Below are 10,219 nucleotides of genomic sequence, written 5' to 3'. Positions count from 1 at the left end.
AAAAATAAGGCAAAAAAAATAAGCTGCTTAAATATTCGATAAGGCTTTCTACTGTCCCCTGCTTCTCAGAATGTTCGAGCCTGGTATTGGTAATTTCTATCGCTGTGTTTGTTTCGTGCTTTTGCAACTCTGGGGATGCTAGTTTGGATGGTCTGACCCCCCAAAAAAACACAAACTAGGACTGAAATCAATGAAGACTGCGAATATCAGTAAGTACTGCATATTAAGTGATTCCAATAGAATCAAAAATGATCTCACATGCAAATAGTTCTCCGTATGTCTGCATGACTTATTTTGCATTTTTGCACGTTTTCGAAGCTACTTCGATTCTGTGTCATATTGTTGCGTCGAACAACTGTGGCTGGGCAAGTGTTTCGATGGTGTTTGTCTCCCTCCAATGTCCAAACTTATGGCAACATCCTGTTGTCTTTGACCTACATCGACAATACTTTTCATGTCGAAAGCGACTAGGAACGGGGTTGAAGAAAAAAAGAGGGGGAGATGTGAACGCTTCAATTAGAGCTCGCAATACAGTAGCAAACGGTAGTGGTTTTGATATTCGAATTGTCTAGCAGCATGTATACTGAGTGAGCCGTCACGGTGGCCGAGAGGTTAAGGCGTTGGACTCGAAATCCAATGGGGTTTCCCCGCACAGGTTCGAATCCTGTTCGTGACGATTTCCTTTTCGCCTTGAGTAAAGGAAACGAACGGCAAGGACACATGCGGCAATAAACCGTACGCGAACGGCTCTCATACTCAATCGTATTGTGTAACCTGTATTGCGCTTCGGAATCCATACAATCTCGTACTGTGTGGTGGATAATCCCTATGTTGTCGTTCTATTTTATTAGAAGCAGTAAGATTTGGATGCTTTAAAGTTACTTAATGACAGTGTTTTTTAGTCACGTAATCATAACAATAATCACTTTCACGTAGCCAAACAATCTAACTTCCTTGTGCTTTCTGATCTCGCGTTGTCTGTGAATGGGATCCATATGGGGCAAACCAACTACTCTTTGGAAAAAAATAACCACACTGCGTGCACGTGATTTGAACTCCTTTAAACAACTGCCGCAGAAATAGAATTTAAAAACGTAAAACCCCGAGCACTGTCACTAGTACCTTGATTTGGTTAAATGTGCAAATAGACTGTCTCGATTTGAATCCCCTTTGTCACAATAGATAATGGAACTTCCCAAGATAAATAAAACAGACCGGCACTGCTCACTTACGTAGACTTTGGGGCATTGTTCAAGCAGGGGGAAGCGTGCTGTCAACAGCCTGTACAGATTTTAAAAAAGCGTTTTGAGGCTTTAGTTGGATTAAGGTTTTACTTAATAGGACACTGTATACAATGCTGTTCGGGCAGTTTAAACAGGAAAGGGGCCACTAGTAGTTTTAGACACACTAGTCTTGTAACAAAGCAAACTGCGCGATAGCCAAGCCTTTAGTTCCTCATACTCTACAGACAGAAGCTCATAAAGGAAATGCGATCGATCTGAAAGCCTTAACGACGGATACCTCTAACTGAAGTACCTAGATTGTTAGCGTCAGTGGTTTAAAACCAGACGAGAGGTCTGTGTGAGTCATTTAGAGGCTCGACTCGCTACTACAGATTTTTTTTTCTTATTTTGATCAACCGCTTTTGCACCGTCTTTATGTGCTTGGGAGCCACCTTTGTGCGTTTTCGGATAAATATAGTTATGTGAAGATTGCTGCTGCCACCATGGCAAAAACCGTGAAAATATCCTGAAATTATAAAATAGCCTACTAGCTTCAAGTACAAGTTAGCTCATGGTTAGCTTAGCGCTTCTCAGGAAAGCGTATTTGCTATCCAGTTTAGTCCCCATAATAGTGCTCTAGCTGTATGATAGGGACCAGTTCAGCGCAAGCGCTTATAGGATAGTGATTTAGATACCTTAAAAACAATTATCTTTGTTATCAAGGCGTTACTTTGAAGTCTAAGTCACTGAAGTTGCGATTTGGTTCCCACTTGCTCAGCAGGCTAATTAGCTTGATAAGCTAAAGCTAACATTTTAGCTGCCTATTACACAGGAACAACTGTGAGCGCTTCTTGCTGTAAAGTGACAGAGGAGAGCACATTGATATTCCCTCAAGGCTCACAATGGCAGCCCCGACAGGCGAAGCTGTGTTTTTGATAAAGGACGTGAAGCCGGGGTCGAAAAATCTGAATATCGTATTCATCGTTTTGGAAATCGGTAAGTTGTTGGACCATGCCTACCGAACCAGTCTTTACATACCATCAACTCGTGTGTTGTTTTTCTTAAAGGGGCAGGTTGGAATGTTGCTTATGATTTACGGTTATTTATCAATGTTACCAATGATTTTCTTAACGAATTTTGCTACATTTATAGGTAACATCTTAGAAATTCTGTGCACAAGAGATGTCGAACTATAAAGCATGGCAGCATTATACATTCAACACGTTTTATACAACGTTGCATACTGAGGCAGTTCAACAGGCAGTGTAGTCCGAAGTAATAATAGACAAGAAACACCGAGAAAGAAAATCTTGCAGAGTAAGGATTTGATCATTTTAATCAAACTTCATTCTTAAAGAAGAAGATGAAAATGTACACAGAATACAGGGCGGAGACTGAATTGTAAAAATAAATAAAGCATAATGACTAATGCCTCTTCACAAATCCAGCCACAAATGTGCCCATGGTCATAGAGGTTACTTATGTCAGAGGCATGGCAAATATGTTTTTGTGGGCTGGCCATAATGAAATATTAACATTAAAAAAATGTTTTGTATTGTTTTTCTGGTTAGTAGCCACTGTAAAAGTTTTAGAATTTGGGTTGTGTGATAGGGGAATCATATCTCATACCAAACTCATATATGCTTTGTTCTTCCAGGGCGAGTAACAAAAACAAAAGATGGCCATGAAGTCCGCTCATGCAAGGTAGCAGACAAGAGTGGGAGCATTGCCATCTCCGTGTGGGATGAACTTGGAAGCCTTATCCAGCCAGGGGACATCATTAAGCTGACCAGAGGGTAGGGGTGGTTTGTGCCTTGGAAACTAAAAAACAAATTAATTTTGAGACTTTTGTTGCTAAAATTTCTAGCACCCAACTGTAGAAGATATCTACAGCCAACTAAAAAGGAAAAAAACAATTCCCATATACTGGCCTTTACACTTGTATTGTTGAAAACAATAGAGAAACCCACCATTTCTTATAAATCCCTTTGGTCAACTATTGACGTTGAATCCTTTAACCAAAACAATATCAAGTTTTCCATGCCTGCAAGTATAGAAATAAGTGTGCAGTAGTTCTTAAGTTCTCAGTTGACTTTCTCATTCAAGTATTGCAGAGGCCATTATTTGTTTTCATCACTTTACCTTTCATTGTCTTTATTAGCTATGCATCCATCTGGAAAGGGTGCTTGACACTATACACTGGAAGAGGAGGAGATTTGCAGAAGATTGGAGAGTGAGTAGCTGCTCACAAGTCATTTTGGTTGCTTTTCATCATGTTTTCAAGACTATCTCAATTACAAAGATTTGTCCATATCTTAGAGGCACATATTTTGCTAGCATAAATCTGTTGCAGTTAATTTTTTAACTACAACTGTTTCATTTAAATAACATGCTAATAAAATACATTTCCTTGCATTTCAGTGTTTAATTTTTTTTAAAATTCTCTATAGATTCTGTATGGTGTATTCAGAAGTTCCAAACTTCAGTGAACCAAACCCAGAGCTGCTTGCTCAATCAAACCAGCAAAACAAGTCTGTGAGTATCCATATATCAACACCCAGACCACACACATTTGCAGGATCCCTGTGGAATTTTTATAGCTCTTTGCCTTCATATAACAAACTACCTCAAATTCTAACGTAACTACATTTCATACAAAAGCAATACACTGTGCTTAAGTATTAAAACATGTTAAAGTACATCAAAGTGAGCACTGATTGCCTCAGTCTCTAATTATTCAAGGGGCTGAAAAAGTGCAATAAAGTTGCATGCAATAAATGTGCATAGCTGTTAACAAGCTGCTTAATCTAAAAAGATACAGTAACTGTTAGCAATTGAGCTAAAGCTACAAGAATACACGTGTGGCATGATACATTACCACAGGGCTAATAAAAGGATAGGAAGTTTACCATCCTCATTTTTTTTAAATTAAACTAACATTTCTTTGAAACTGGAATTATCAGGTCATGTGCTTCAGTGTTGGTTACTTCTTAATAGTAGTAATCTCTTCATCTTTCAGGGTAAACCAGATGGTAATCAAAGAGGAAACTCTCCACCCAATCAGAATTCAGGTACACCTGCCCCACCAGGTCAGTATATCATCTTTGTTTTTCAGAAAACTACTTAGAGGAACTCATGGTTTCCTGTTGAAAACAACAGGATGTTTTACTCCACCCTAAGATTGCCCTTTAAGGAGAACAGCAATCCAAAATTGACCCACATAAAATGCAAGCAGGAATTTTACATGTTCGAATGAGATACATCCTGACAAAAAACATTTACTTATCTATCATTACCAAAAGAAAATTAAAGACTGGTATGACCAAACTTTAACTGTTATTGATTCAATTCAATGTGTATTATGAATGTTCCAATAATGCTAAATTCTGAAAACAGAGTTGTAAATGAAATCCTGCCAATGTCGATTTAATGTCAGTGGCCGTGCTGCTCCCTCAGTGACATGAAGTGATCAATGATAAAGAAAAACCTTTCGTAACTTGTTACCCCAAATAACTTGTCTCTGTTTGGGCTTGTTTTTATATTTCTCTCCCCTCAGGTAATGGTGCCATGCCCCCGTTCGCCAATAATAACAACAATCCACCACCTGGTGCCCCCCGTGACCCTGCATTTGGAAGCATGGGGCGACCAAACGGCCGCTCACCTGGAAATGGAGCCCCTCCTGTAACTGCTGCAGGCCCCCCTACATCAGCAAAGTCTTCAGTTACCATTAGCAATGGCAGGGATCCACGGCGTGCCAAAAGATGAAAAACAGGTTATAGGGGATCTTGTGGGAAAATAACGGATGTCACAATGTCCCCCTTTCCTTTTTTTTCTTTATTATTCGTGCCCTCTCCTCATCACAGCCAATCTCTGCTTTCAAAAGAATGAAACAGATTTGGGAAGTTTTGCTTCATTTTTTCTGGAACTTTGTACTGGCTACCATAATTAACTGTGGTGTTTAATTATGTGTAGCACAAGTGGTGCACTCAGTAAAGCAGCACAATGGGATCATGATCTACCATTCGATGCACTATCGGGACTCCTTTTACAGTCAAGCTTTATGCTTGAGTTGTTGTCTGCCTTCTCAGTCTTGTCCTCTTAATCTCACTGCAAATTGCAAGCTCTGTGCCAGTGTTACCCCCAATATACCCTCCTCTGGCCCCCACCCTCTTCTGTTTTGAACTATACACCCTACTTGAACACTTGATGCACTTTCTTCTCTTAATTTATGTCGGCAAGGTTGCCTGTCAGTTAAATCAGGAAAACCATTTCTACTTTTTAGTGGAAAAGGCCTTAAGTTGAGGAAGTGAGTTCTTTGACTGAATGCACAAGCGACATTTCTCTCTTAACCAAACTCTGTCTGATGTGGCTCTGTGACAGGAAAGGTGTTAGTTTTGAGTTTTTAATAAAGGATAGGTAGATTGATATTAGACTTTTTATTTTTCCTAGGACATGTTTTCTCATTGCCATCAATTGTACCATAATCATGGTGGGACCACTTCAATACTGGCAAAACGGTTCACCGAATAAATTTTCCAGTAATTGTGCCACAATTGGTTTTCTGCAGTGTATTTTGCAGTTGAACACAAGTTACTGGGAATGTCAATAAAAGTACCTACATTTGGATAAACTGAACTTCAGTCATTTTAAATCCCTTTTTGAATATTTTGCCATCCATTCGCCTTGAAAGTTTCTTTTTTTTTTGCTTTTTTTGTCCCCAATTTCCTGACAAGTCAAATGCACAAGTATGAACAGTATCGTTATCACCCCCTACAAAATATATTACAAAAAATATAAATCACACACTAATAAACAATATCCATGCCTGTAAACAGATAAGAACAGAAATGTTATACACCCAAAGTAAACATGAAATCCACATGAAGTCCATTTTAAATCTTTTCTACAACACCACCTAGTGTTTAAATAAATGAACTACATGTCTACATAACGCATTTTGAAATACAAATACACCATTTTATATTTGTCTGAAGGGTTACATTTTGACACTAATTGAGACCTTGAATCAGTGTTATAAAAACACCAGTAAATCCCCCTGTCAGTATAGATATATAAAAACTTAAGGCAGAAATTCTAAATTTTCCCACTTTAGTAATATGTTGCACAGATCAAAACTGTTTCCTAATTTCCTTTGTTGCACCAAGCACCAGAGCTATAAGGCTCTCAGACCTCATGTCGGCCATTTAACAAATAACACACTTAATGTCATCCTGGTGAGTGTCTCTTTACTGGTAGCTGTGGAGAGCAGTTTGAACCTACATTTTGGATTTTGGATTATTAAAGTTAATTTCATACCATCCATGTCCCGATAACAACCATAAGTAAAAGCCATGAGAAGAGATAAAAGTGGCTAAGAATGAAGAATACAAAAGAAGTTTTAAAATGGTCATATGATTCTATCTAATGCTAAAAAGAAAACAGTTTAGTAGCAGCTTCTCAGATTTCCCACAGTGCTCATCCTTAAATGATCAAAACAAACTTAGGTATTTCTCCCCCGATTGAAACTTGTACTTGTGACATGAAGGAAGTTAAAACATATGAGAAGTGTTGCAGGAAATGTGATGCTAGTTGCTCATGTGTCAACACAGACGTATGTCATGAGCTGGGAACTTCCTCAGCAGCACTGGCCAGTCGGATATGTGGTTAACCCTTATGGTTTATGACATTATTTCAGCAGGTATAACAAGTGGCACTTATCAAGAATCTTGGGTGTTGCTCTCGGAAACAAGAGCCTGACCCAGTATTTCAATAGATACATAAGTAAAATCACACATCTTATGCTCTGATTTTCTACATTTATGAATTTCATAACAGTTAACTGTGTTTATTTTGAATGTGTAAACATCACAGTGACTGTTAGTTTCTCTTTCGATCAAAATGCAATGTGACACATCCCATGACATAGTGACTTGGATAACAAACCATGTGTTTGTTGATGGGGAAGTTTTGTGTTGAAGTGACAAACGGTGACAATTCAGAATACACAGTTTTTTTTGTTTGTTATGTTTTTTAATTATGTTTTTTTTTCTTTTCTTTTTTAAGTAGGGTCTGAAAAACAATATTTAAGTATGTGTTCTTAATATCAGCTAAAAAGAAGATAAATACATTGATTGTACATGAAATCATTCACTATAATAAAAATAAAAGCATTAAATCTGTAAATATAAAAACAATTTAGATTGAAATAAAAGTATGCAGTAAAATATCTACTACAGATATACCTTATAATACAAGTGTTTGAGAAGTGAACTGCAAAACACACAGAAAAGGTGAAAACACTGTTGGTTTTTGAGAAATGTCATACCCTAAATTTGCTGGGACGTGTGAAAATGTGCCTTCCTTTTTATGTTTTTGAACAAAACACCATGTTTGACTTTGTGGCCAACAGGGGAAAATGGGCTGATGAGAGATGGGAGGGGTGTAGAGACATATAGTGTTTGTTCCTCAACCTTCCTGTCCCAGATTGAGTGCTGTGCATAAAGAGGACACCACAATGACTGGTGAGTATTTTCAACTGTTAATTTTCAACTTATTTTGATGTTTTTGTAGAAAAAGTGGGTTGTTGCAAAAGGCTCAACAGAGATATGTAGTTAGCACATTCAGAATTAAAAGTCCAATAAAATGTAAAAATGATTTCTGTTTTACTGTTTTGTTTTTTTGGTAAAGATTAAAAATTCTGTTTCACCAGAAATATTTCAGGCTGAGCTGATTTATTTAAAATTTGATGTATGATACAGATGGAGTTGTTTTGAACAAATGTACCTTGCTTGTATACAAAGTCAAGCTTATCTGTTAGAAATCTGTTTTGTTACTTTTTAGTAAGTTCATGTCAATTTCTTTGAAAAGTATTTCCAGTACAGTTGACTAAAGTTCTATTTATATTGCTGCCAACAGATCCAAACACATCTTCCTTTTTCATAGACTTCGGCTCTATCTATGAGGAACTCAACTTTACGTACAACGACTCAGAGTTCATCTTGAACCCTGATACGCAGCCATGCAACCCTTTCACCATCCCCGACCCACTGACATTTGTTGTCAGTGCATTTTATGTCCTCATCTTTGTGCTGGCCATCCCCGGTAACCTCTTGGTGGGGCTGGTGATTGGTCTCAGCAAGCAAGCCCTTCCTCCCTCTGACCTCTACCTCCTGCACCTGGCAATTGCTGACCTCCTGCTGGCTATTACGCTCCCATTTTGGGCCACATCTGTCACACGGGGTTGGGTGTTTGGAGATGCCATGTGCAAAATTATCACCATCCTCCAAGAGCTGAGCTTCTACTCCAGCATTCTTTTCCTGACATGTATCAGCATGGATCGCTACATGGTGATTGTTCGAGCTATGGAGGCACGCAGAGCTAACCGACAGCGGCTCAGTTGGATAGTTTGTGCTTTTGTCTGGGGTGTTGGAGCACTTCTGTCTCTCCCTGGACTTTTAAATTCATCTTACAAATCTACAAACTCCAGTAATATGATGTGTGCTGAAAAGTATGACCCTGGCAATGCTGATGTCTGGAGGCTGACCACCAGGCTCCTTCGCCACACTTTGGGTTTCCTGTTCCCATTGGTCACCATGCTGTCCTGCTATGGAGTAACCATTAAACGCCTTCTTCACATCCGTGGAGGTTTCCAGCGCCAACGAGCCATGAGAGTGATAGTGTTTGTGGTTGTTGCCTTCCTGCTTTGTTGGACCCCTTACCACATTGTAGTGATGGTGGACACATTCTTCAGGTCAAAGGTCGTACCTTACAACTGCCAAGCAAGAATGGCGGTTGACGAAGCCATGTTCGCCACTCAGAGTCTGGGTTTGCTGCACAGCTGTGTCAACCCAGTGCTGTATGCTTTTGTTGGGGAGAAGTTCAGGAGCCGGCTGCTTCAGATATTAAAGAGAATTGGCGTTGTACAAAGAAAATCTGTGTCAAGATCTAGCAGGTCTTCAATGTCTTCGGAAATCACATCCACATTCATGTGAGAAAACAAGACAAGCAACTTTTTTTTATACAGAACCAAGTGCTGGACACCAAATCAATATTTTTGATACTCAGATGTGTTGTTTTGACTGTGGATCATATTTTGCTAAAATAACTCATTTTAGAATCTATCTGAGGTAGCCTTGGATAGTCTCACAAATTGGAAAATGCATTTATTTTTTTCCCTAGGTTCTTTGTTTTCATTTTAAATTGACTTTGAATTGCTGTTGTTAAATATTTCACCAACCATTATATCTTTTCCTTTCATTCATTTTTTAAAGTCTTGTGGAAGGATTTTTTAAAAATCTTGCTAAATGATGTTTTGATATGACTAACCTTTTGATATAGTTAGACATAATGTAAAGTTTGTTGATATTTTTCATTTTGTAACTTGGTTTTAGCATAGGTGTATTATTTTATTTTATATTTAGGCCATTACACATTCACTTCTTTTTTTGTCATATGAGGAAGCAGGTGTAATTATAATTTACTTTATCAACAGTGAAATGAAACTGCCCTTAAAATATTTTATAACATTGCACAAAGCTTTCTTTTTGTTTTTTCTTTTTCATTGTATGTTTTACACGTTTGTATAAGAGAGGCATTTTACTTTGCACTGAGTTAGCTGGGCTTATCATAAAATAAAATAATATAGATATAAGATAAAGAACCATGCTCCTTGTCTTTCATACCTCACCACTGATCCACTGATGCACTCAAAAGCTCGCTTTTAGGTACAACAATTAGGATGGCTGATTGAAGAGTAGTTCAGCCCATAAAACCAAATAGGAGAAAACTGTTGATTTATGTATGCCCCAATAAGTCATTGAAACATGTATTAAGTTTTTTTTTTAGTCACAAAAGCAATTAATCGTAGACAATTCTAGTTGCAATACCACCTTAACAAGCAACAGATGCCACAATCAGTTTTTTCAATACTACTAGCAGCCATTTTGATTTTTATTGTGAAGCAATAGATCTTAAACTGTATTATGATAACTTAATAG

At 38.0% G+C, this 10,219-nt stretch overlaps 2 protein-coding genes and 1 non-coding gene across 3 annotated transcripts; all 3 read left to right on the top strand.

Annotated features, from left to right (window-relative positions):
• The first annotated feature begins 594 nt into the window (after positions 1 to 594).
• Positions 595 to 676, top strand: trnas-cga (transfer RNA serine (anticodon CGA)). The gene has a single exon. It is a non-coding gene; the product is annotated as a tRNA-Ser (tRNA).
• A 539-nt stretch (positions 677 to 1,215) lies between these two features.
• On the top strand, positions 1,216 to 5,499 carry nabp1a (nucleic acid binding protein 1a). Its single transcript, XM_074695119.1, has 6 exons — positions 1,216 to 2,219; positions 2,881 to 3,019; positions 3,385 to 3,456; positions 3,674 to 3,758; positions 4,243 to 4,312; positions 4,780 to 5,499. Exons 1-6 carry the CDS (start codon positions 2,126 to 2,128, stop codon positions 4,986 to 4,988), a joined length of 669 nt encoding a protein of 222 aa, XP_074551220.1. The 5' UTR covers positions 1,216 to 2,125; the 3' UTR covers positions 4,989 to 5,499.
• A 154-nt stretch (positions 5,500 to 5,653) lies between these two features.
• Positions 5,654 to 9,454, top strand: LOC141808491 (C-X-C chemokine receptor type 2-like). Its single transcript, XM_074695118.1, has 2 exons — positions 5,654 to 7,744; positions 8,139 to 9,454. Exons 1-2 carry the CDS (start codon positions 7,738 to 7,740, stop codon positions 9,212 to 9,214), a joined length of 1,083 nt encoding a protein of 360 aa, XP_074551219.1. The 5' UTR covers positions 5,654 to 7,737; the 3' UTR covers positions 9,215 to 9,454.
• Positions 9,455 to 10,219: the final 765 nt, after the last annotated feature.

Source organism: Halichoeres trimaculatus, unplaced genomic scaffold (assembly GCF_033239565.1).
Source record: "Halichoeres trimaculatus isolate MK-OKI-2021-1 unplaced genomic scaffold, fHalTri1.1 fHalTri1_scaffold_19, whole genome shotgun sequence".
NCBI lineage: Eukaryota > Metazoa > Chordata > Actinopteri > Labriformes > Labridae > Halichoeres > Halichoeres trimaculatus.
This window is presented reverse-complemented; position numbering and strand designations above follow the sequence as displayed.